The sequence below is a fragment of the Alnus glutinosa genome, chromosome 7 (genome assembly GCF_958979055.1).
Source record: "Alnus glutinosa chromosome 7, dhAlnGlut1.1, whole genome shotgun sequence".
Lineage (NCBI taxonomy): Eukaryota > Viridiplantae > Streptophyta > Magnoliopsida > Fagales > Betulaceae > Alnus > Alnus glutinosa.
The window spans coordinates 13160940-13188870 of record NC_084892.1 but is presented as its reverse complement, the minus strand read 5'-3'; the positions used below and the strand labels follow the sequence as shown (position 1 = coordinate 13188870).

The window sequence follows — 27931 nt, the reverse complement described above, 5'->3', positions numbered from 1 at the left end:
TCTTGGTTTTTGCTTCATTGGAACCCATGTTCTCCTTATTGAATAGAATAAATAAATCAAAAAAAAATGAGTTGGGAGTAGAATAATCACAAAAATGAACGAAAATAACAAATCAAAATTAATTTGTCGGCATGACTTTGTTTCTATCTATTTCATAAGAAAATTTAAAGAATCTTAGTTCTCTACTGACTTTGGTTTTATTCCATTGACCAACTGGATGCATTTATTTATCAAAATTTTAGGATACAATCTGCCTAACGCAATCCAAACTTAAACTTTTATTCTCTTGTTGAATTTATTTTGTAAATAAGGAATTCTCCTTTTTATGGACAAAAGGATTTTTATTAGGGAAATCATTAGGAAAAAAATATTTGAAGAAATTCAAATCATGTTTTTCCAATTAACTTGCACAATTCCAAAATTTCTGGTAATTTCACTAAATTTCCAATTATATGGTTCTTGGCCAGGACGAAATTTCTTTTATAGCTACAACACACAAAAAAAAAAAAAAAAATAAATAAATAACTTCCTCATGCTTTGATGGAAATTATATAAACATACCGCTTCCACTTCAATTTCAGCTAATAATGAAATTTAGAAAAAGTTACACGAGTCCTCCCTTTCATTATTTGTCTACTATTTTACCATTAGTAAGGCACCTGTCCCCGTAGCAAATGCATTGGTGGCAGTGGAGGTGGCCTTGATTGCAATGGCGGTGATAGTAGAATAGTTTTGTAGCAAAAATGATGGTAATTATGCCGATAAAAGGGGTCGAGTGAGGATGGTATAATCTATTATTAGAAAGTCCTTGTTTCAGTTGAAACCAACCAACTGAAATGGATGCTCATCTATTAACATTTAACAAACACCCAGCGCCAGCAAAACAACAAGTATTTCCCAAAAGCTAAACCAAATAATACTCTCCTACAGAGTCAGAGTATCATACAAACACTCCTCTTTCTTGCATTGCAAACTACACAGACAAGACAGCATTCAAACAGGATCAACACTAGGGAATAGCATGAGAACGAAATATAAGAGGGTAGGTACAGCAAAATCCACTGCTCCAACACTGCATTAGGAAGATCCATACAAATTGATTCATCAGTCACACCACCACACTCATTAAGCACAAAAGAATGCCATGAAAATTACTTGGACTTACCACAGAAAGCAGCGGCCCCTGCTTAAACTTGTCGTGAAATGAAAATGCTATTGGCTTTGGATGGTCTCCAGGTCCTCTAATGAACCCACTGATCATGCCAAAAATCATTGATTAGTGCCGTCTAAAATACTAATCTATTCAATTAAAACTTATCAGAGCCAATAAGCTTTATAAGATAAGGCATGAATGAACAAGTTCACCATTTAAACAACAGAAAATTCAAGAAAAAAAAAAAAAAAAGCTACTTGCACTAAACCAAAATGACAACAATAAACTTACATTAGTGATGCGGAAACCAGGGGAGTCCTTCTAGTATCATATATGGCGATCAGACCCCTGTATAGTTCATCTCCACCTTTGTAAGATACACCCAGTCGCTCTCCTGAAGCATCCCAGGCTATCTTCTCGATGCCCTGACTGAATGAAGTAACATATGTAAATTGTTTGGTCCAGAATGTTACCATGCACAACACATGGTGTACATTACAACTGATATATCTACCCTCAGATTATTGCCTTTAAAAAATACCTTCGCTTAAATCTAATACCCTAAACAGCTTCTTTCAAATCAACATAACAACAGAGTTAATTGACCACTCCCCAGGTTTTGTGATCTAAGTCATTTCCCTAAAAGAAATTCCTTACAGCTTTCTGTTTGTCTCTAACAGAGGTATCAGAGCAGGACTTTGCAGCTCACATTTCTTTCAGACCACATGGCAACCAGCTCTAACACAATGTTCTGATACGCTCCAAGTCAGGTTCTAATTTTTGAAGGAGAGAACAATGACTATAGCAGCAGCCAAATGAAGGCCCTCTTTATCTCACAAAAAAACCTCTGGGACGTGATTGAATATGGCTATGAAAAAACCACCACAGACGGGAAACTTTTCTCCGAGGACTCTAGCATAACTAAAGGAATACAAGGAGAACGTAATGAGATATGTGAATGCCCTATGGTGTATTCAGCTGGGGGCTAAGCATATATCTATCTTTTCTATAATTTTGGAGGTAAGAGAAAAAGGTAGCTTGGGAGATCTTATAAAGGGAGTTTCAAGGCTCTGACAACACCACTTTTGTCAAGCTTTAAACCTTATGCAGACATTTTGGCAATTTTGCAATAAAAGATAGTGAAAATGTTGTGATTTCTATTCCAGGGTCGCTAAAATAGTTTTTTGATAAGTTGGGTCGCTAAAATAGTGAAATGCTTAAAAGTTGCCGTTATATGATATAAGAAAATAAAATTGTTGAAAAGATCCTAAGAAGTTAATCCCAAAAATTTGAGCAATTTGTTGCGGCACTAGAGGAAGCCAAAAATTAGTCCAAATTTTCATGTATGAACTAATGGTCTATTGAAGCCATGAGAAAAGAACGAGCAGGTTCACAGAGAAACCATTGGAGCAAGCCTTTCAATCACAAACTGTTTCAAAAAAAGGACGGAGAGAGAAAAAGAAAAAATATCAGCCACAAAATTTCAGATCGGAAAGAGGCAAAACAAATAGCAGCCATGATTGTGGGAAAGAAAGAAACAATCAGAACAGCCAATCAAGCTCAAGAAGTAACAACAGAAATGCTCCTTGATACAATATTTGCAAAAAGAACAATCATGACACCAAGGATTGTTGGTTTAAACAATAAACTCAATGCGAAAATTCTGACCATCTTGAAATAGATTGTCAACAGAAACAGAAGAAAAAAGCAAATTTTTCTGAGGAAAGCAATGCACATTCTCAAGAAGAAGATACTTAGTCCTGAACAGCAGCTGCAGCAGCAGCCATGTGATGGGAATCAAAACAAGCTTTATCAGCTTGGGTGAGATGTTTAAATTCAAAGAGGAGCTTGGAAATGGCAAATATGCAAAGGTGGAAGGCAAAGGCGTCAGTGCTGTGCAATCTAAACGAAGGTACTTCTAAACTTCAAAGGAGTGCTTCATGTTCTTTATCTCAAAAGCTGTTGAGTGTGGGCTAATTAGGATGAAAAGGCTATATGCTGATATTTGATGAAGATTGGTGCACAATCGTTGATAAGAAGAGAAAACAAATGGTACCTAGAGTCCAGATGTCTCCTAATAGGGTGTTCCCCTTCTCTATGCTACACAAAGGAGATTTTGCCTAAAAATTTGAAAATATGGATAAATCCATACTTTGGCATAGGATATATGGCCATTTTAATACTGAAAGTCTCAAATTATTGAGACAAGGATACATGGTGTTCTGCTCCCATCAATTGATCTAATGGGAGTGTGTGATGCATCTATGGAAAAATGCACAGATTACCATTTTCAAAGACTGCACGGAGATCAAAAGAAGCACTTGAACTTGTCCGTGCTGATATTTGTGTCCTACTAGGGCACCATATCTTAAGAATAGGTGATCTTTTCTTCTCTTTGTTGACATTTATTCCAGGATGATGTGGTTATATTTTCTAGAGCAGAAATCAAAGCTATTTTATTTTTCTTCAGTTCATGGCCTTTGTGTAAAGAGAAGCGGCCATCAGATAGAAAGCCTAAGAACTGATCGTGGTGGTGCATTTATTTCCAAGCCATTCTGGGAAAAAAAAAAACATAAGGAGGTAGCTGAACAGTACCCAAAGTCCCCAACAGAATGGCATGACTGGGCCAGAAAAACCAAAAGCATTTTGGAGATGGAAAGAAGCACGATGAAGAAGAAAGGACAGCAGAATAAATTATGGGCCGAGGCTGTAAACATAGCAGCATATATCCTTAACAGATCTCTGGCAAGAGCTGTCCAAAATGTAACGCATATGAAACTTGTTTTAATAGAAAACAAAAGTTGATCATTTGGAGATTTTTAGCTGCCTCGTTTATCATCATATTCTCCTCAAAAAAATAAAAAATTGATAAGCAATAAGCCAATTTCATTAAAAGCGTGAGGCGCCCCTTAGTACACTAGAAGTATACAAAAGGAAACGCCTAACTAGAGAAATGAATAAGAAAATCAAAAAAGCTAAAAGATAAGGAGAACACATGAGCCGTAATCCAAAGATACAAAGTGAGATAAAAGGAGGATAAAAGTTCATCAGAGGTCTTCTCCACGTCCTCAAAGCTCCGGTTATTTCTTTCCCTTCATAAGCACCAAAAAAGGCAATTGGGCACCATTTTTCACACCGTAACACTCCTCGACCGACCCGAAAACTACCAACAAGCAAGCAGATCGATTACCCGGCATGGCATAACCCAAGACAACCCAAAGCGACTAAAAAGGGAATACCACAAAGCAAAATCTACATCACAATGGAGAAGAAGATGGTTCACGGACTCCCCCGTCCTCTTACACATGCATCATCTGTTTATCACGATAACATGGTGCTTCCTGAGATTGTCCAAAGTGAGGATCTTTCCAAGAGTCGCCGACCATGAAAAAAAGGCTGCCCTTGAAAGGGGTTGGGTCAACCACACACAATTCCAGGGAAAGCGAGTACCTATAGAACAAGCCAATGAGTGAAAGAAAGACTTGACCTTGAATAAGCCTTTTTTAGAAGAGATCCACCAAAGCTTGTCTTCGCCGCCTCTTCTAACTAAAACTGAATGCAGCACCTAGAAGAAAGAACCAAAAACATCCACCTCCCAATCATGCGCTTCTCTAGCAAAGCTCCCATTCCACTGGTTTGAACCACCCAAAAACTCCAGATTATTTGCAACAGAGGCGTCCTTCGCAGAGGCTATACCAAATAGAGCTGGAAAAGCTGCCATGAGAGTCATATCCCCACACCATAAATCGTGCCAAAAGCTAATCCTGGTCTCATACCCCACTTCAAATCTGGTATAGCCTGAAAAAGTCTCCCAACCTTTTCTAATATTCTTCCATAATCCCACCCCAAAGGCTCCTGCTGGATTCTTCCACAACCCCACCCACCCCCTAAACAGCCATATTTGGAATCCACCACAATTCTCCACCAAGCATCTCTCTCAATGCCAAAGTGCCACAACCAATTTACCTAGAAGGGCGCGGTTGAACATCCTCAAGTTACAGATACCCAACCCTCCCTCAGAGATCGGAGAGCAAACCTTAGACCATCTAACAAGATGATATTTAAATTCTTCACCAATCCCTCCCCATAGAATCTCTCGTTGGAGCTTCTCAATACGATTAGCCACAATAGCAGGGATGGGTAAGAGGGACAAAAAGTATGTAGGTAGGTTGGAAAGTGTGCTCTTAATAAGGGTGACCCTGCCACCTTTGGACAAATACATCCATTTTCAACTGGCCAACTGACGCTCCATATTTTCCCCAATGACATCCCAAATAGTGCCTTGTAAGAAGCCCCTAGCTGAATACCAAGATACTTCAAGGGCAGAGAGGAAGTCCCACAACCTAAGATGCCAGCCAACTCCCCCATGTTGTCCACATTGCCCACAGGAACCAAAATAGAAACAGCTTCGAAAAATAAGAGTGGAACTCGGAGATAGCGGAGATGTTTAGGGTTGGCCCTATAAAAAACCAAAGTATCATCCGCGAACAACAAGTGTGAGTTATTTACGGCTGGAGGCCTAGAACCCACAGAGAAGCCTAAGAGAAAACCTCTATCAATAGTAGCAATAATCATTTTGCTCAAAGCCTCCATGACTATAACGAAAAGAAAAGGAGATAGAGGATCGCCCTGCATCAACCCACGAGAGCTACTAAAAAAACCAGCTGGAGAGCTATTTACCAAAACGGAGAAGCGAACCGAAGATATGCAATGCACTATCCAAGAGCATCATTTCTCCCCAAAACCACACCTTCTCATCATGTACAAAAGGAAATTCCAGTTGACATGGTCAAAAGCCTATACAATATCCAGCTTGCAAAGTAACCCAAGATCGCTAGACTTGAGACAACTATCCAAACATTCGCTAGCTATGAGGACCGAATCCAAAATTTACCTACCTTTAACAAAAGCATTTCGAGACTTAGAGATGCACTTCTCCATAACAGGACTCATTCTATTAGCAATGATCTTACAAACCCCATTAATAGACTAATAGGCCGGAAGTCGAAGATATCAATCGCCCTAGCTTTTTTCGGAATTAAAGCAATGAAGGAAACATTAAGGATTTTCTCAAAATAGCTATGAGCATGGAAATCTAGGAAAACCCTCATGAGATCGGTTTTGCTGACATCCCATCAATCTTGAAAAAAAGCCATAAGAAAGCCATCAGGACCTGGGGCCTTATCTCTATTCATACCTTTCACCACCTCTAAGACCTCCCTCTCCTCAAACGGGAGCTCTAGCCGAGAGGCCTCCTCCACCTCTAGAGAGTCGAAAGCAAGGTCATTCAATCTAGGCCCCCAGTTGTGATTCTGAAAATAAAGAGTCATAAAACTGAACAATGTGATCTCTGATAACTGTAGGATCAGAAGTAACTAAGTCATTAACAAGAAAGAGACTATAAAATTGAATCTCCGGTTCAAGTTAGCAAGGCGATGGAAAAACTTAGTGCATTTATCACCTTCTTTAAGCCAAAGAACCCTTGATTTTTGCCACCAACTAATCTCTTCTTGAAGAGTAACTTTTTCCAAGTCACTAGAGATCAGACTTTTACTAAGCTTCTCTTCGGAGTCTAACACTCTCTCTGCCTCTAGTCTATCAAAAGTGTGCAGTTCCTCAAGGCGAGCTTGTTTAAGAGAATCGACATTACCAAACACCTGAGTGTTCCACCTTATAAGATCGAACTTTAGTCTTCAATTTTAGAGCCAGAATGAAACTAGGAGCGCCTTGAAAACTATAAGACGACCACCATTGCCTCCCCCTATCCACAAAACCAGCTTCTTTCAGCCACATATTCTCTAATTTAAAAGGTTTTTTACCCTCTTGAATACCACACAGTCAAGAAGAATAGCAAAATGATCCGAGCACAGTCTAGGAACCCTATTCTGAAGAAACCTAGGATAGTTAACTTCCCAATCCGAAGAGACGAGAAATTGATCAAGTCTAAACCAAGAGGAATTGTTGGACCACGTAGACGACCCCCCAGAAAGGGGAAGATCCATGAGACCCAGCTCAGAAATAAAGTCTAAAAAGTCCGTCATCGCGGGACGAAAATGAGCTTCCCCTGATCTTTTGCAAGGGAAACGGGAGACATTGAAGTCACCTCCGATGCACCAAGGCAAATCCCTCCAACAAAAAATGCCAACCAGCTCCTCCCAAAGAGACCTTCTACGACTATCAATATTGGGACCATAGACCACTGCAAAAGCCCAAGTGAAATCATCTGTAACATTTCTAAAGGAGCAAGCCACAACATATACTCCCCCACACAAACCTCAATCTTCTCCACAACCATCTTGTCCCACAATAGAAGAATACCACCGAATGCTCCACTAGAAGGAAGGTAGCACCAGCCAGCATGAAGACAACCCCACAAGCTTCTCACAATATTGATAGAAATAAACTCAAGCTTAGTTTCCTATAAGCAAACAATGTCTGCCTTCCACTACCTTAAAAGATGTATGACTTTCAACCGCTTGTCAACTTCGTTTAGCCCTCTCATTCTCCTCAAAACTGAGAAAATTTTGCTATAAAAGGAGAGAAATGCATCTTTATTGGATACAGTGATGAATCCAGAGCTATCATTTATCCAACCACAACACCAAAGAATTGATGATTTCAAGTGATGTGATTTTTAATGAAATGAAAGCCTGGGAATGGAATAAAGAAGTGCATGTTCTAGCAAGATTTGATGAGGCAAAAGACACAAGTAAAGATGAACAAGGCATGTCTGTGCCACTATCAAGCACAGGCACTCCACCAACCAGCCCAAGTCCTTTGCCACCATCAAGTCCAATATTTGAAGTCTCATCTAGAAGTTTATGAATCATATGACGTTTCTTATCACAACTGTGAGCTATATAATAATGAAGATGCAAACAGAAAGGAAGATTGAGTAAAAGTTAAGGAGGAAGAAATGAAGATGATTGAGAGGAATAGTACAAGGCAGCTTTGTGGATAGGTCAAATGGGAAGGAAGTTATTGTCCTCAAATGGTTTATAACACAAACTAAAATGAAGATGGTTCTCTTCAGAAAGTCTAGCTAAAGAATACATGCAACAACCAGGAGTTGGTTTCAATGAGACATTTGCATCTGTTTCTCGCATGGAGACCATAAGGACTGTCTTGGCACTAGGAGCTGAAACATGTTTACAAGTTGATCAACTACACGTGAACTCAGCTTTGTTGAATGGAGAAAGTGACGAATTCTATGAAGAGCAGCCATGTGATTAAAGGACAAGAAGATAAGGGGTATCCACTCCAAAAAGTGTTTTATGAGTCGAAAGAAGCATCACATGCTTGGAATAGCAAAATTGAAACATCGACACAAATTTAGATGCAAGGATTCAAAAGAAGCCCATGTGAGTCCCCACTGTATGTGAAGACTACCATGACTTTCTAATACTGTCTTTATGCACATGATTTGATATGTTTGAGCAACAATTTCAACAATAATTGTAGATTTTAGAAGAGCTATTATGAGCCAAATTGAGATGACAAACCTTGGCCTTATGAGATATTTTGTAGGCATGGAAGTGAAATATGGGAGAAATTTTATTTCTCAAGAAAAATATGCTACTGATCTTTCAGAGTTTTACATCTCCCAATGCAAGCCTTGAGCTACACCTATGACAGTTGATAACAAGCTCTCTAAGGGTGCGTTTGGAATTGCGATTTCATAAACAAAAACTGTGATTTTAAACCAAATTGTAGAAAATGAATCGTTTGATAATTGCATTTTTAAAAAAATTGCGATTTGAAAACGCAGAAAACTGTTTTTTCAAATCATAGACAATGGGGTACTTTTTTGAAAACGCAGAATTTTAAAGGATAACCTGCAATTTTAAATGCCAAACTGCAATTTTGTCAAACACTTAACTGCATTTTTAAAAATCACTTTTTAAACTTGCACATTTTAAAATCACTATTTTTAAATCGCATTTTCTGAAATCGCAAACCCAAACTAACCCTAAGAATGATGGTAAGGAGAAGGTTGATGAGAGTATTGGAGACTCGTTGGACCACGCATCTATCTCGCAAACACAAGGCATGACATTGTCCATACAGTGGCATTTTCTCAATACTTATGAATGAACCTAGAAAGCTTCATTTTGCAGCAGCTTAGCAGATTTCAAGATACATCCAGCAAACCAAAAACTTCAGAATTTTATACCAGGCTTAAGCAGGCAGTCAATCAGTCAGCTTAACCAACAGTGACTGGGCAGCTTTGGTTAATGATAGGATGAGCAAGTCAGGCTATGTAGTATGGGATCAAAGGTTATATCTGGTGTTGTAGTAGTCTTTTGTACAAACATCTTGGTCATTGAAGAAGCAAACAGTGGCATTGTCATCAGCAGAGGCAGAGCAGCCACAAGCGCAGATAGTGAAATGCCTTTGCTTAGAAGACTTCTTAGAGATTTGCAGCAAGAGCAAGCATCCGCCACAACCATCTACTGTGACATGTCTGCCACAGCCATGACCAAGAATCCTGTGTTTCACAGTTGCACAAAGCATATTGGAATTCACCATCGCTTTAATAGAGCTGGTTGTTAAAAAATCGCTACTTTTTTAGAGAAGTTAGGAGTGGTAGATTTCTCAAAACTAAGGAAACTGTTGGAAATTAATTTTCACATCTAGATATAGTTAATGAAGTTAATGTACAAGTCCATGTATCACACAAGTTCATGAACGAGTAGAAGTACCATTCATGTATCAAGAGTAATAAATGTGGTTCTGGAAATCTTTTTGAGAACAATAAAAAGGAAGAGATGCTAGTTTCTTTGGTCTGAGAGTAACCAGTAGAAAATTCAGTGTAATACCAGACCTCTCCTCATCTTTTGTAAGTTCAGAAGAGAAATGCCCTTGCTTTTGTTCACTAATATTTCCCTAAAAGAAATCGGTACCACATTCTGCTGTCCCCAACAAGGAACTGGGTTGCTCACTAAGGCCTATGAAGCCAGAAAATTATGCTCACTCATACCATGGAAAACTAATGAAAAAAATTACTTTATGTGGAAAAATGAGGTCACAATATGCATAAGATTCAATAAGTTTCAAAAAAAAAAAAAGATTTCTACTTCCACTAAAGAATAGCTTATTTGGCACAAAATTGAAAATAGGCATCAGTATCCCCATTTATAAACATGAGTCCCTTTAATCAAGAACATTCCAGTAACATCATGCCAAGACTAACAAAGAAAGGTATCCAGCTTCGCTAGGGTCAACATCATACCATCAAAAAATTCCACTTTGGCCCCAGAGCATACAAAATAAGACTTCTCTCATAACGAGCTCTTTCAAGAATTAGTTTAGGCAAAAAGATTTTAGGATATGAAAAAAAAAATTTAAAGAAAATTTTTGAGCATTTCCAAACCAAAAGTACAATTAAACACAAAGGTGAATTTATCTCTACCTGCCTGTCAAGGATAGTATCTCTGGCAAATCAACTGGTAATAGGTGTGCATCTGGAAAAAAATAAATAAAAAATCATTGGCAAGAAACAAAGCATGCCCGCTAACAAGTAATACCTTGATCTATTTTTTAAAGCAATATCATTATCCATATATGTACGTATGTAAATATGTTTGTAGGATATATATATATATATATAGACACACACACACGTGTATACTTTCACACGCAAACATCATGGGTAATTATCAGAATATAAAAGGTCCACAGCCCGAAAGCACGCTAAATTGATATTTCTACACGTTTAAGACATTGTTACAAGTGGAAGAGATTGCCTGGCAAATTTGCCAGGAAATTTTGAATCTGAAAGCTCATCATGGTAATCACAATAAAGATGTAGGTCTGTTGAGATACTTTATTCAAGTAATGGAACATAATATGCTGATAAAATTTGTTTGTTGCAGAAAAAATGCTTGATAAATCCGTAAGAGGCTGTACTTTGTACAGTGGAATGGTTGAGAAAACTATTATCAAACTCTGAACTTTGACTCTACACATGAAGAGCTGGTTACTAATAAAGGTATGTAACGACGCAAGGAAAAGCGCTGGCCACATCTGCGCTATCACCCCAAAAAGATTAGTCAATTTAGAACTTTCCTAGAATCACTTATAAAACTCAGTTTCACCTAGTAACTAGACAATGTAAAACTTACCACTCATAACTATCTTTATAAACTACTCACTCTGTGGGCTACTAATCTCTTCCCAAAATGGGACCGGGATATTACAAACTCCCCCTCCCCCTTCTCTCTGACCAATAAGCTTTCTCAGATTCACTTACCAAATGGCCATCTCTCTCTCTCTCTCTCTCTCTCTCTCTCTCTCTCTCACACACACACACGCACACACACACTTCAATTCAATTTCATCTCAACAAAATTAATTTCTTACATTACTAATGACGTCACTTTGAATCAGCCCCAGATTTCTGCATATATGTATGCCCATGCTCAATTGCTAAAATTTCAAGCACCAGAACCGAGCTCTGTTATCGACTTTCCTTCCCCAACAATCGCCAGCCCAGGAAAGGTAGAACCGGAAAAACTGCTGCTATTTAGTTTTTTCATTTATGTAAGCATAAATTTGTTACCCTTTTTTTATTTCAATGGAAAAATAACTATAAATGAGAAAAAAAATTCCTCATCATTTATTTATTTCTATTTAGTGTTTTGAGAAAGAAAGAAAGAGGGATCCAAGAAAGTTAGGGGAGAGACGGGAATTTCAAATCTGAATTCATAGAGCAACCTGAATTCATAAACCATGGAAGTATCCAAATGATAGTTTCAAACCCCTCCATACAGTTATCGAAGTGTATAAAGATAATTAAACTTTGGTGAAAATGAAAATTTCAAAATAATGGGGAGCATTGAAAAAAGTAATTTGATACCATCTAAACCTCTCTAGGGATAAGTTTGGAACTTACATACCAATTAAGAATTTAGATTTCAAATCAAAGTATTTGGAATCCACAGAGTTGAAACGTAAGAATTTGAAGATCCTTATTTGGATATATATTGTTCCTTTAGAAATTTCCCGAAAAGCTAATCATAGGTTCTTCTCTCCATCAATTTATATATATATATATATATATATATATATATATATATATATAAATTGATATAGAAAAACCTATGTGTGTGTGTGTGTGTATATATATATATACATCTGCAAAGTAATTAAGGGGTGTTGAAAAAGCAATTTGAACCTTCCTACAAATCTCTTAGACATATATTTGCCAATCTCCTTATAGAATTATATAACAACAAAAGAACCATGATGAAAAAGAAAAAATCAAATTAAGTGGAGTGTTGAAATAATTATTAAAAAATTTCTAAGAATCTCAACAAGTGTCCATTAATCTTCCAAAGCTTGACAAGAGTATAAAGACAATCAAACTGTGAAAAGTTAATGTATTGTGATTCATGCAGGCATTCCAGCTCATGAATTAAAATAAATAGGAAAAAAAATGCTTCAAAGGTCCCTGAAGTGTGACTTTTTATCAAATCACTGCCTAAAGTTTAAATTTTGTCGACTTACTCCCTAAGGTTTCAATTGTTATCAAATAGATCCTTTTTTTATATAAGTAATAAATTTAAAAAAACAAAAAACAAAAAAAAGCGTAAGACATCCCTACGTACACAGGAAGTATAGACAAGAACAACAAAAACTGCCCACAAGAAGAAACCAATAAACCCTCAACCCTAATATGCTCAAACCCAAAACCCACATGGAGCATACATGCTACAACACGTGAGCCTTGTTTTTCCCTAGCTGAGAAGACACGCTTGCATCGTCGTAGTTAATAGAGCTATTTAGATTCAACACCTCCCTCCTATCTTTGTTCTTTGGACGCGCAAGCTTTACAATCCGAAGAAGGTCCTCTTCAATGGCATCCTGAAACTCCAAGGAGGGAACCTCGACCTCCTCACCATTCGACACCCCATCTTTGTCATCGGCGGGAATGCCTGATGAGCTACAGCCCAAATAGGAGGGAGAAACAACCGTCACTACAAGCGAGGACCATCCACAAAAACCTCCTGATAACTAACTTGCGCCGAAGAAATCTGACAGCTACTGGGGGTGAGTGCTGGAGAAGAACATCCCCGAGACCTAGAGAGCCTTGGGTCAAATAGATCCTTCTATTGAATTTCTAACGGTGTTGTCACATCATACCCAATCATAAAGCAACACATGTAACCTTTAATAAAAAAAAATATATCAAAATATCAAAAAATAAATTAAAATATAAAAAATAAATAAAAACAAAAAAAATTAATTATAAGCTAATAATGGACACATACGAACAAAATCTGTGGTAGTCTATAAATTTTGATTTTATCTATATTTTTTTTTTAATAAGTAATAAAAATAAATTAAAAAAAGCGTAAAACCCAAAAACCAACAAACCCGCTAGACCCTAAAACCCAAGACCTACAGGAGGCACTCAACACTACATCATATGAGCCTTCTCTTTCCAACGCCGAGGGGTGCGCTTGCATCGCCATAGTTATCTTTATCTATATTTTTATCTTAGACGTCATTGTATTTGCATCTGATATGTTCATTTTTATGTTATGTTCAAAATCGATTAGAAATATTTTTTCTATTTTGATTGAACTGTGAAATTCAATCTCTTATTTTTTATTACAATTGGAACTATACATTTTTATTCGGGTTGCTAACTCAACGGTAGAGTACTGGGCTTTTAATTTTATTTTTTAAAAAAAAAAAAGCGAGGTGATGTGGCCGCACGAGCCACTCTCCAAAGGTGTGGGGATGGCCTCACCAGCCACCTTAAAGGTGGGGGTGGCTCGAGCGGACACTCCACCTCTCGTGTTTTTCTTTCCCCTTTTTATATTTATATTTGTAATTTTATTTTTTTTTTTCTTTTTCTTTTTTTTTTTAAAAAGGGCACACTTGTCACTTTCTAATTGGGTATGATGTGGCAACACCGATAGAACTGTAACGAAAGGTAAAGTGAAGGATCTAGTTGATAACAATGAAACCTTAGAGAGTAAATCGACAAAATTTAAACCTTAGGAAGTGATTTGTAAAAAGTCATCCTCAGTGACCTCTAAAGCATTTTTCCCAAATAAATAAGATGGGCTAGAAGTGTCCAAGTATACACACATTTAAGCATCAAATTTTGGCTCCTGGTCTTGTTAGACCTCAGGTCAAAAAAATTCAAATCAAAGAGAATTGGTGGAAAAGCACTTCAGAATTTCCTAAAAATCCTATATGAGTCTTTTAATCTTCCTCTAGAATTGTATAGAGAGTCAAAATGTGATGAAAAAGAAAATCTCAAACTAAGGGGAAGTGTTGAAAAAAATAAAAAGAGAGAATAATTTGAAAATATCTAATAATCTTTAGGTGTGAGTCCATAGGCATATAAAGACAATCATGGAAGTGTCAAAGTCCAAGTATAAGCACATAATCATAGAAGTTCTAATTCTTTGGTCTTGTTAGACCCCAGATGGGAAACTCCCACCTGCACCAAGTCCTTAGTAGGAAAAGTTTGAGTGAAGAAGAACAATGCACATTTGATGTTTAAATTTTAGCACAGGCCTCTCCAAAATAACAAGATAATCTTCAGTACATATATTTAGTTGTTAAAACAATTAGATGAACTTGAGTAGACCTCATAGAATCTATAGAGTTCAAAACATTAAAAAAGCCTAGGCATGATAAATATTTATGCTTCATCTTCCGAAGACTATTTTCCATGAAGACGCACAGCGTGATTTGATATAATAATCTATTTTATCTATTTGTAGACCAATGTGCTGATTATTCTTTTTTAGCTCTATTTCTTCAATTTTGTCAACATCTTTGTTCAATTTATTAAATCTACTACCTTTGTCTCTCATTTTGATTCCTGTTCCTTTTCTTTATCTTTTATTTAGAGCTTCCAAAACTCTGCTTCATTTAGATTTGCAAAAGACACACATATACAAGGATTCCAGCAATTCTCTCATGGCAATAAACACAACAGACAGACACGTTTCAGATGTTTTTACCAATTTACTTCAAGCAATCAAGTTAATGTTACTCCCTCCTTCACCCTCACTTTGTGGGTCCTCCAAGGGGATTTCAACTTTTTTAAGGGAACATTAATAATTGCTTTCACATTCACATACAAAGGCATTATTTTTCAATACACCCCTCCTTTATTTAGTTTTTATTATATTTTAATACAAAATAAGGGTAGTTAGAAAACTCATAGAATTTGTGTTATTCTAGGAAAGTGGACAGCTATTTTGGGACATTTCAAAAAGTATATACAGGACCAGCAACATAGGATAGAGAGAGTAATATATAACACAAGATCATAAGGCTTACACCAATCACACTACCATGCAATGCCCTATCTCATACCTTTGCCTCTACAAAGTTTGGACACATCATAGTTAATGACTCAACATAAGAATCCCAAAAATAATGCTTGTGTACCTAATGATGGAGGCTTTGATGCAAAGTGTATAGATCCCAATGTTGACGACTCTGAGAAAGCAATTAGTATCATACGCCCATCAGGATCCCAAGTTGCCCCCTGATTTTAGAAGAACAAAAAACTAGTTAAATTTCCACTACTGGATGATGAACAATGGTAAAGAAAGTTAAGAATAAGTAAAGGAGCGGAATTAATTGACAAATAATGCATCAACAACTGCAACTTCCTATTTGTCTTCTCCTATAAGGACAACTTAAAAAAATAAAAAATAACACACCAACGAGCTGCCCCGGATCAAGTGGACCGAGTGCTACCCCTATCCGTTTGCTGCCCAAACCGCTGCACGAAATGCTATTCAGGGGATGTTCACCTCGCAAACTCAGCTACACCTCATAAACTTGGCTACACCTCATAAACTCGATTTCGCTCCTCGCTTTTGTTCAATTATAATTAAATAACCACGTTGATGGAGAATTGGGAACAAGAATTTCCTTTCCTAGGGAGTGCTGAAAAAGATCCAGATTCTTATTCTTAGACCGTCTATGTGCAGTGGTTTACCACAGGGCACCATAGCATGTCGGGAATAAGGAGCAAAAAATGGCTCTACCTACTATACCAACGGAACTAAGAAGAGTCCACGAATATATAAGAGTTTAATAGGAAAAAAGTTGATCTGCAGGTCCCAAAGAATTGGCTTGTTAGAAAAAAGCCTTGTTCTTTGGAAGATATATCTTTGTTTGGTACTGCCCTTGGCTTCACTATCGCAAATGACTTTGTATAGAGTCCGTGTAGTCATCGGCCTTACCACTAGAAGTGAAAGTCGTTGCTCGGCCTTAATCTTGGGCTGATCTCACACTTCAATCAACCCCTTCGTACTTCAAAGAAGCCTGTAGGACATTTTGTAGGGTGGTGCTCATTATTCCACCATGGGCTCCCTCATCGAATGATTCCGTCTAGCATGGAATGTTAGCAGTTGCAATCCCGACCAACCGCTCAATCTATAGAGTGGATGGAGGTGCAACATGCAATTACCCACCATACATACTCCTACAAGCCGATGGATCTAATCACACCCTTGCTAATCAAATAGCCGAGAAAGAGCACTTTCAAGAATTTATATTCTCTTTACTGAATCACATGAAATTTTAACTAACTCCAATGACTAGATTTTGTTTCTCAATTGGAAGCCAGCCTTTTAGACTTCATCAGTCTACCAATGGCAGTATGCAACGGACTGAGTTGCGCTAGCGCGAAAGCCATTGCGGAATCCCGTCTCAAGGTCTAGAGGCAGGACAAGGGTCTTGGTCAGTTACAGGCAAGTGTGTTGTACAATGTGCAGTGATAAATCCCAAGCAGCATTCTTGTTGAAAAATGATTTTTTTAGGAGGCAACTCAAAATGGTTTTGGATCGATTCCACCAGCACTTCAAAATGAGTACTGGCCGATGTTCTGGATCCCATCTAACTGTGTCATAGGCTTTCTGAAAGTCAACCTTAAGAGCACAGCCGGGAGTAGGGGTGTAAACGAGCTGAGCTACTCGTGAGCTTACTCGAGATCGGCTCGAATAAACTCGACTCGTGCTCGAATCGATTATTAAATGAGCTACTCGTGAACACTAAAATCAAACTCGATTATTAAACGATGCAAACTCGTATAAACTCGACTCGACTCGACTAAAGCTCGTGAACCCGCTCGTATAAGGATCGACTCGTTTATTAAGGCTCGACTCGTATATATATATATAAGCATAAATTAAGTAATAAATAACAATAATTATTAGTTAGTATATATTAATTGGTTATAGGTATATAAAATAATAAAAGTGAATAATATCAATAATTAATTATTAGTCATATGATATAATGACAATTTGTATACTTAATCATATTATTCATGTTATATAATAAGATTATATGGCTATATGATCATATAATAATATAACATTGTGTCATATGACATGTAAATATAAAATATGCAATCACTTTATTATTTGTTATGAGTTTATCATTAAATACTTAATAATCATTACATCACGTGATCTAAGATCTAAGATTTAAGATCATACGAGTTGTTAAATCATGTTAATACATTAAATATGCTATCATATGATAATACTTAGATCGTATGATCATATAATATTAGTATTATTAGTAGGTAGTTATGAATTATGATTTATGACTCATAAATTCATAATGATCAATTTGACTATATTTAATTACTTATTATAGATTCATAGATAATTGTAATTCAGATTCTAGACTCATTGGCAATTGCCTTATTGTTTGCTTTTATTGCAAAATTCTAATACGTGCAAGTGCACATTATTTTGAAAATTTGTGGTTTAATTTTTAATTTTTAATTTTTAATTTTTTTTTGCTAAAGTCAATAATCTAAATTATGATACGAGCCGAGCTCGAGCCGAGTACTCGAGCTCGGGATCGACCAAAATGGCCGAGCTCGAGCTCGAGCTCGGACAATAGTTTTTGTTACGCGAGCCGAGCTCGCACAAGATTTTTCAGCTCGTGTCGAGCTCGAGCTCGAGCTCGAGCTTTACTGTTTGTTAAACGAGCCGAGCCCGAACAGGCAATACCCGCTCAGGATCGGCTCGTTTACACCCCTAGCCGGGAGAGCCAGAGTTCTTGTGATAGTTCTTTGGGTTCGAGTGCCATTTCACCCCTAACCATAATTCATCGACTAATTCCACCATATCATCCATAAAGACAACCGGTGGTGGTGTCAGTTGAAGGTGACCAGAACCAGGACCCACAAACACACACACAAGCAAAAGTGTATCACCTATGAAAAATTATGTCATTAAGAATGTGTTTCTTTTTTATTTTCTCTTCCGGAAAGAAATCTAGTTATACTATTGATACGTTCAGAATTTTAGGGCTTACGTGGCAGCACACATGGCAGTACCGAATCCCCAAGACAGCGGTGAATAAGAAGTAGAATCTCCATATATTATTTTCCTAAGTGTTTTAGCTAATAAGGAATGTATTTTCCATTAGTTTATTTCCTTCTTAGTTTATTTTCCTGCATTATGTTATCTCTCTCTCTCTCTCATATCTCTGTCCTAGTGACGGCGCGTGAGAGCGCGTCCAGCTAGGGGTTCGACTTCTAATCCGTCCTCTCACTTTCTCTATCTCTTTCAGCCTCCTGTCTGGTCCTTTAGCTTTGAATTTCGGTCTTTTGTTTCGTCTGGGTGGTCCTTTGTTCGGCGATGTAGTTTTTTTGGGTTTGGTCGTCATAGTCCCGGGGGTGTTGTTGATGGATAAGGTTTTCTTAGTGGAGTCGAAGGCTTTCACCTTCTCGATTCTGGGTGGGGCGTTGACGTTGAGGGTGGAGGAGAAGAGGAAAAATTTTCTGGGTGTGGTCTTGTTGAATGTTCAGAGCGCCGAATGGCTTGCGTCGACGTTGGAAGTGTTGTTGGGTCTCCCGACAAAGCAAGTCTTTGTGAAGTCATTTAGAGAAGGTTCGAAGGTTCTAATTGCTCGAAGAGGTGGGAATAAAGCTGGGCGCTATTTAGAGGCGACTATGTTCGGGTTGGGCGGTCGGAAAGGATCCATTGTTATCCTTGAGGGCCGTGGAGGGTGGGGATGGCTTAAATTCTCAGACGAGCTGAGAAAGGTTGTCGATTTTGTCTCAGGTTCGGTGAGTGGCAGGCTCGGCTCCTCATCTACACCGGAGAAGAAGGTTGTGGAGGAAGATCGGCTGACTCTGGGCCTGGCTCCAAAGTGGACGGGGCCTTCTTTTGCGGAGGTTGTGAGGGCGGATTCGACCACTGTTGCGAAGAAGATGCCCATAGTGGGTGATGGTCGGTCCGGGTTAAGGGCTTCGCGGGCGACACCTTGCGAGTTCGATCTTCTTCCGGCGGTGCGGCATGCAGAGGATTTTCCGAGATTGGCGGTGGATTTCTTTTCTTTGGAGGCTCACCGGCTTGATATGTTGGGCAAAGACCAGATTGTATGTCCGCAGGGTAAGGACTCTCATTTGAAATTTGAAACTTCGAGATTGTGGACGTGGCGTAAGTTGGGTTCTGGTTTTTATTTGGCTTTGGGCCGGGCCGTGGGGAGAGTCCTGAGCCGATTTACCGGGTCGGGGCTGTTTCGAAAACCTTTAGTTTTCGTGTGACCCGATTCAAGCGGAAACCTAAAGTTTCCTGTCCGCCGCCAACCTCGCCGGAGACGACATCGGAGATGTCCTCTGGGTTGGTTCTGAATCGGATTCTTCCTGGGGGTTTGGAGGTGTCAGCGTTGGGAGATAAAGTGGGCGTGAGTCCAGCTTCTTCGGCTGATGTCGGGATCTATCCTAGGCCGGAGTCCTCGTCGGCGACAGTTACAGGGACAGATTCAGGAACGGAGTCTTTTTCCGGGGGTGAGTCGAGCAGGTCCCAGGTGCCTTCGGCGGTTTCTAGCTCGAGTGTGAATCCAGCCTCTAATAGGTTCGGTTTCCCCCCTTCTCCGGCACCGGATCTAGGTTTTCCGGGGGGTTCTGATTCTACTTCTTTTAAGTTTACTCCTTTGGGGAAACTTCAGTTTCCTAATCCCCTTTCTGCCGCTCCATCTCTCGCTGGTGCAGCTCTTTTAGGAGAGAAGCTGCATTCTCCCCTCCCTGTGGTGGCTTCTAAGCCCTTCCAGTGTTACTACAGAAGGGCAAAAAAATTGAGGGAAAGGCATTCTGTGAAGTGGAATGATGGGCTACTTTCTGACTCTTTGCAAGCTGTGAAGATGTCAATTGGCTTCATTGATAAGAGGGTTTCAGGTGGAGTGCCGCCAGCTGAGAAGGCGGCAAAACCTCCTGCTATAAAGAAGGCAATGACGCCAGTGAATCAGGGCATTTTTAGGAAGGGGTTTCTCAATCTTCCCCCGATTTCAGCCCCTACCGTGGCGCTTCAGGAGGTCAACAATGACGGGATGGTAGGTCCTTCTTCCCCTTCGAGTGGTTGCTTGAATGGTTTCTCCCAAACTCGGAATTGGCCAGTTGGCTTTGATCATAACGGGGAGATTGTGATGTGGGAGGAGGATGAAGATGATTATTGGGATGGTTTGCCATTAGATTGGGCGATGGATGGGGATTTTGGGGAGGAGGCTTTGGCTATTCGGGAAGCCAAGGAGGAGGAGTTCCAGTTTTTTGCGCGCCAAAAGTCTAAAGGGAAAAGGGAGCTTCTAAATTTGCATAGTTCCATTAACTATGGTAACGCGAATTACCCCTCTAGGAGTAGGAAAGGCAAGGCACATATGTTGTAGGTCTGTTGTGCCTTGACGGGTAGTGGGTTTTATTGTTCTTAGTTGGGTTCTTTTGTATCTTGTTTGGTTCTTTTTTGTTCTGGGGCATTGGTGATTATGTTATGACGGCTAGACCTAATGGTTATATCTTATAACCTAGCCGTAATAGCATGCTGAATATTATGAAAACCTAGAACCTTTGTTGGTATTTAGAGGTCACGGCTCCCTCGAAGTAGCCATTGGAGATCACGGCTCTCTCGAAGTAGCCCATATCCTTTTCTTTTGTTCTTTTTATTATTTGATTGCATCAACTATATGACATATTTACAAGAGAACACTAATACTTGGTAAAGGGCCTTTGATACCGAAAATCATCAGGTGCAATGAACTTATTCTGGCTCTTATTATGCATAACTTTCATAACAAAGGCCTTCTGTCACCACACAATAAAGCCTTTTACATGCTTTGGGCCATAGCAGCAATGGAAGCCAAATCTTTTTGTTCTTTTTTTCAATTTCAGTAGTTCATATCCAAGCCTCATCGTAGGCAAGCACAAAACAACTCCATTCCCCCCCCCACCCCCCCTTCCAAAAATATACAGGAAAAAAGATACACCATGATTTGATGGCAAGACCTCCCACATGGCTTAGAATTACTAATCTCCTTATTCCTAGAACTTTTCTCTATAGCTCCGGACAAAGAGGCTTTAGCGTCCGATTACTTGGATTCTTCCGGCTCTAATGTTCATTGGAACCCGAGTATTCTCAGGGCAGTCCAGGTTGGGAGCTTGAGTCTTTGGTTGCATTCCTTGATCTTTTATACTCTTCGAAAACCTCTCCGAGAGAGACAGATACAATGTTATGGTCCCCAACACGTAATCATGGGTTTGAAGTGCAGAGCTATTACAATACGTTACAATTTGGTTGCATTTAGAAGGTAAAGGCTCAACCTTGTATTGCTTCTTCACTTGGACGGCAGCTTTGGGTAAAACCCTTACGATTGACAACCTTAGGAGCCCGGGGGGGGAAGGGGACTTACCCTTGTCAACTAGTGTTGTCTTTGTAAGAAGAGCGAGGAGACCGTAAGCCACCTCATCCATTGCGAGTTTACTAGTGAGATATGGCACTTGGTTGTCATTTTATTTGGAATCTCATAGGTCATGCCGGGAAATATCCTAGAATTACTTCAATGTTGAGACGCAACGGCGGAGACATCCCAAAGAGGTCATATGGAAAGCCATCCCTTCTTTACTTATGTGGAGCATTTGGAGAGAAATAATTTCAAAGACTAGAAGACTAATGTGCTGCAATTAAAGCCTCATTCTTGATCGAGGTCCCTTTTCGATTGGGTTATTTCTTTTATTCCTAATTTCTTCTCCCCCAATCTTGTAGATTTTGTTAACTTTTTATTCCCAATAGGGTGGTTGCTTCTCTTGTATACTTTTCATGTATACGAGCTTTACTTCTTCTTCTTCAATAAATTATTATTCATAAAAAATAATCTGACATAGGACAACAGCACAACAATGTTTTCATACAGCACTGAGAACAGTACCCCTGAGTAATATAGCAGACCAGTTTTAAATGGATTTTGTTCCTAGATTATGGTGGGCTGACTTAGGTTTTCTATGGCGAGGATTGTTAAGGTTAAGGGTGTAAAATCTAGGTCAGATTGTAAAGTTTGAAGGCTGGATGAGCTTTTGTAAATTAAAGATAAAAGACAAGCTTCTAGGCATCCCAAGCTAGATTTCTTAAGGATCCCACCTAGTGTTTCATTCGCATCATGGCTTGAAGAAGGATTACATCACACAAACCTCAAATAAAGCTTCATAACTTCTGAAAAGTTTTACACATGAATTGCATATTGAGTAGAAAACATTAGCTCTATATAAATAGACAACTAATACCTAACCCCTAATATGATCTTGAGCTTAATGGGTTTTGATCACTAAGTCCAAACTCAATAACTATTGAAACTCACAAATAAAAATTCAATTACCTAATAAAAACCAAAAGAAGAGTTTATGGAGTAATATATATAGTTCAAATGTTGAAAACCTCTAAGATTACAATAATTGTATAATTCGTGAATGAAGTAAATATCATTTTCATCTACCGTGACAAATCCGCTAGTTGAAGACCATGTTTCAGATGTCCATGTGTTTGTCTCCCAAAGACAAAATGTTCCATCACTACAAAGGAACAAGCTAATCAGCTTAAAATACCCTAAACTGATGTGCGTTCAATCAAGATGAAGATAAGTTAGATCAAAGTGCAGTTATTTAGGTTAATGACCATACAATTTTGCAGCAAAAAAGTAATCTCCAGTAGGCGACCATTTCATCATTGAAATACCCCCTAATCCCCGTCGAATGGGTGTCCCCACACCTGGAAATCACATTAGGAAATAAAAATATATATATTGATAAATAAGATATCAACAGCATTTGGCAAGCAGAAAGGAGTGCCAAAGGAAACTAATGACAAATGGCACAGAAATACAAGGGACAACATTGTTATTATACCTTGAGCAACATCCCATATGGTAAATGCTGAGCTCTCGTAAGAGGCAGATGCCAAATATGTGAACATAGGTCAAGGAATTTCTACATTATACTACTTAACAAAACCTCAGGGAAAATAATATGTGGAAAGCCCACTTCTGCTGCATAAAAACAGTGTCAAAAAATAAATGAAGGCTCAACGTCAGAAATAAGAGGTCTTTGTTCAAATATGAAATATCTCAACACTACTACAAGTCTAATGCAACTTTTGTAAAAAGTTTGATTAGAAGTTGCCATATGCATAAGAGAGAAGACAACCATAGTTCGTGCACAAGCAATAATGATGATGATAATGAGGCTGATATCTAGAATTCATGTAATAAATGGAACTAATATTAATAAAGTACTGAAATTGGTTTGGATATCTTCCATCTGGACTCCATGAGAGTGCACTAATCTGTTCATCGCTAGGATTTCGAAGAAAATCCACCAGAATATATTGCCCTCCAGAGCCTCTAGAGATGGTTCCCAAGAAGGAAGCAGCACCAGATCTCACAGATGCTGCATTGCCTGGGTAAGAAGCAGCCCAAATGCAAACTCCACCCCTGAAAGTTACATTCCATCCAATTATTGAGAAATTGCATGGAGATTAAGAATTTATAGCATATCTCATAAGAACCTAATATGAACATATAAATTTCAATAAGCGGAATGTGACAACTATGGTACTTGCTTGCATGCTACAGACAGCATCTTCCCGCCATTTGGCCTCCACTCAAGTACTTTAACATCTCTTTGCAACTCATTGGTTAGTATGCAGGGATCCTTCCCTTCTGTTTAGATTATAAATTGCATTGGAAATAAGGTAAAAGGAGAAATCTCTAAAACAACAAAGATACCAACGAAATTAGCATAGAAGAAACTCATGCTGTGGGAAAAATGATAACTTATTGACAGCCTGCATAAGTTACAGACCTGAATCCTCATAGTCACGAACTATAACTTGATTCGGCCCAGATACAAAAGCAATAATATGCTTATGTTGGTGCCAGCTTACTCCATGAAGATCAACCTCCGGCAACAAGTTTACCTGTAAAGCTTATAATGTGAGATCACAAATTGTCAAATCCAAGAAAGCTTTAACCACTTTCTTGAAACATGTGCTTCTTGAGTGTAATTCCGCAGAATGCTAACATCCAGTTAAATGACCAGAACAGTTAAAAAAATAAAGTTCTAGAGTTGTCTGAGACATTCAGCAAGCCTTGTGATATACTGATAATTCATATACATAAAACTTAATACACCACATGCCTACATAAGACAATGCAGATCCTCCACAAAAAAAAAAAAAAAAAAAAAAAAAAAAAAAAAAAAAAAAATTGGTATCATTTACCAATCCACGTGATTATTTTAGAACATCTAAATTCCCTTGGTTTCAAGAGAAGATTTTTTTTATTTTTTGAAGTAATTGGCCCAAGGGGAGGGAGAGGGGGAAGGGGAGATTCGAACGTAAGAAGATATGTTTATATTAAAATCACATTGTTCAACCAAGTAGTGATTGAACTGGTAAACCGAAAATCTTTTACTTATAAGTCACACGAGCATTTAGTTCCATAAAATTATAAGTGTAGTGGGAAAAATGTCATACATCATTAGGATGAAAGAGGCATTTGATGGAGCGATTGAAAATTCCCTGCAATGTTTCCACTAAACCCTTTCTCTGGGCCCTATCAGAGGTTATCCTTCCTTCTTGTTGTTCTGTGTCCTGCTCGAAGCTCGCCGGCGCAGTTTGATCGGACTGAAACGGAACCGGGCTGAATACCATTCCCTATATCCAATTACCTCCAAAAATTTCACACCGGCGTAACCATGTACATACAGAAATAGATTTAAACATATAAATGCACACACGTAAAAGCATTACGATGACTCACAAGAATTTTGCCGTAAGTGTCCTTGGCTCCATCGTCCGACAGGTTCTCCGCGGTAACTGCAGAATCTATGCGTCAGTATTACTTCTAACACTCTTCTTTTCAGAATCACAAACCCTAAAATTCTATGCAACTGAACACACACACACACACACACACACACACACACACACACACACACACAGAGAGAAGTTAATACTGAGGTCTCGATTGATTTCACAGATGGTGACGGAACCAGGCTGAGGAAACGAAGGCATGTTAAGCTTTGTAGGTCTGGAAGCCGGGGAAGGTATGGATTTTGCTTCCCAGTGCGGACCGGCCGCGGAGTGCTGAGTGTTGAAGGCAAATTAAAGGGGGACTGGTTTTCAGCCTGATTTCCGGAACTTGATTCTTGGGACCAAAAACTCCCTTCCCGGCGAGTTCCCGCGATACGTTTTTTCAAGCTGCTTTTGTCTAAACCTTGTTTGGAGAAGTTCCAAATTTAACTGCACAGATTGTAGTTTGATTTCTACAATCTTTGTAATTAAATCACTCGTTCAGACACAATTTTGTTAATTTTTTTTACTGGAATCTATGTAATTTTTAAATCCTGCCCCATTTGTAAAACCAATTATCTCCCGCTTCATATGAAGCATATGTGAAATGCTTGTTTAAGTGGTGATATAAATAAGATTTCTAAAACGTTTTGTATTATAATAAAAAAAAAAAATTTAAAAAAAAAAAAAGTGAACTTCATTATAATCTCTAATCTTTCATAACTTTTAAAAAAATATATCCAAACTTTAAAAATTGTCAACGTAAGATATCTATTTTTCAATTTTTCTCAAATAATAATTGCATCATTGGTCCTTGTGGTTAGCCTAAATTACAAATCGCTCCCTCTGGTATCAATTTGAATTCAGAGATCCATATGTTTAGCTTAATTTACAAATCGATTCCTGGAGTCAAATTCCGTTAAAAAAATTTGATAAATTTTGTCAAACGTCACATAAACTCTACATCAACGCCAATAAAATAGCGACACGTGTCTATCTTAATAAAAAAAAATAAAGTAAAGGGGGTGGCCGCACGCCACCCCCGGCCACCTCTGCGAGTGGCCAAGCCACCCCCAAACCTTTTTTAAAAATTTTATTTTTTTTTTTAAAAAAAAAAAAATAAGTTTTATTTTTTAATATATTTATATGTTTTTATTAAGATGGACACGTGTCGCCATCTTATTGGCGCTTACGTGACGTCTAACGGAATCTGTCAAAATTTTTAACAGAATTTGACTCTAGGGATCGATCTGTAAATTAAACCAACCACAGGGATATCTGAATTCATGTTGATACTAGAGGGAGTGATTTGTAATATAAGTCAACCACGGGAACCAATGGTGTAATTATCCATTTTTTCAATTTCAACCATCCGTTAGAATTTTTCGTTAAATTCTGTCTAAATTTCCAAAATACTCCTTCTTTTTTTTAGGAAAATAAAAAAAGAAAAACAATTGCTAGGATTTAGAAGTTGGTCAGAATTTAACGAAATTTACAAAAATACTCATACCTGAATCTTTGAAAAATTTATAAATTTTTTTTAAAAAAATAAACATATGGGTATTTTGAAAATTTTAATAAGATTGAACGAAAAATTCTATCGGATTGTTAAAATTGAAAAAAAAATTGGAAGATGGATGCCGCTAATTGACACGTTTTAAAGTTGAAATACATTTTTAAAAAAAATAATGAAAGATCAGGGGTTATAAAATAAAGTTTTTCCAACAAAAAAAAACCTTTATTTTTGCTATTTGGTTGATATCTAATCATAATGCTAAAATTATGTTTTGCGTTTGGCTTGCATTTAAAATTATAACTCACTATCGCATCCTAAGTAACTCAAAACTTACAAATCACTGACCAACAACTTGAAAAAACAAATAAATCATTTAAGGACCATTTCAATCTAACCTTTTAGAGAGAGAAAGTCCCGGTTTTTAGAGAGAGAAAGCCTTTGGTGATTAGCGTTTCTCGCCGGGGGAGGGAGGTTTTGCTTCCCTCCTCTGGGTTGTTTTGATCCTCCTAGGGAGCTAGGAGGCTTTTGCCCCTCCGTGGTTTTACCACTGGAGCGTGGATTTTCTTCTCCTTGCCTTTAGGGCAAGGAGTCTGTTCCTCCCGGACTCGTTTCCGGTGGAGGTTTCGTCTCCTTACCCTTATGGGTAGTGGAGTTGTTGTTTTGGTTTTGTTGTTTTTTCTTTTCCTTGTGTTCTAACAGGAAGGCTTCTTGTCTTTAGTGTTGGTTTTGGGGTTCGGCCGCCATTCTTGTGTCTCCAGTGGAGTTCTGGTTTGAGCCGCAGTAGTTTCCTTTTTCAAGATTCCAGATCTACGTTTCTCTTCCAGTTCTTTCAAGACACGCGCTTCCTAGCCGTGATCACCGTCATCTTCTGGACCGGCCATATCCAGCCGATGGCCTTGCCATTCTTTCTTGCCGGCGCGTGGTCTGCACGTGGGGGGATCTCTCTTCCGTGATTGGCACGTGTGGATCTCGCCATCTTGTCAGGTCATGGTTGGCAGTGATCGGTGGTTGGAGATGGTTGTTTTCGCTGCTGGGGAGACTCCTGTGACAGCGCTTGTTGTTCACGCGCCGCCTCCGGTGGCGGTGTGGCTTCTTCCAGCGATGAGGACAGTGTTGCTTCTTGTTGTGTTGTGTTTGTTTGTG

At 38.5% G+C, this 27931-nt stretch overlaps 1 protein-coding gene across 1 annotated transcript; it reads right to left on the bottom strand.

The window, feature by feature from the left end:
- Window positions 1–773: 773 nt before the first annotated feature.
- LOC133874236 (aladin) lies at window positions 774–25737 on the bottom strand. Its single transcript, XM_062312107.1, has 14 exons — window positions 25437–25737; window positions 25241–25296; window positions 24955–25134; window positions 24282–24396; window positions 24040–24139; window positions 23732–23911; window positions 23328–23386; window positions 23103–23190; window positions 22919–22994; window positions 15575–15674; window positions 10566–10617; window positions 1445–1582; window positions 1166–1253; window positions 774–1072 (listed from the first exon to the last, which is right to left on the bottom strand). The coding sequence occupies exons 1-14, from the start codon at window positions 25492–25494 to the stop codon at window positions 1010–1012; spliced, it is 1353 nt and encodes a 450-aa protein (XP_062168091.1). The 5' UTR covers window positions 25495–25737; the 3' UTR covers window positions 774–1009.
- Window positions 25738–27931: the final 2194 nt, after the last annotated feature.

What these genes read in the sequence shown, in the direction of transcription:
- LOC133874236 (XM_062312107.1), bottom strand. Translation starts at nt 25,494, where the DNA reads ATGCCTTCGTTTCCTCAGCCTGGTTCCGTCACCATCTGTGAAATCAAT. An exon ending in TGAAATCAATCGAGACCTCA is followed by an intron (nt 25,297 to 25,436) that starts GTATTAACTTCT and finishes TAGATTCTGCAG; the next exon opens with TTACCGCGGAGAACCTGTCG. An exon ending in TACTTTTTTGCTGCAAAATT is followed by an intron (nt 22,995 to 23,102) that starts GTATGGTCATTA and finishes GTTCCTTTGTAG; the next exon opens with TGATGGAACATTTTGTCTTT.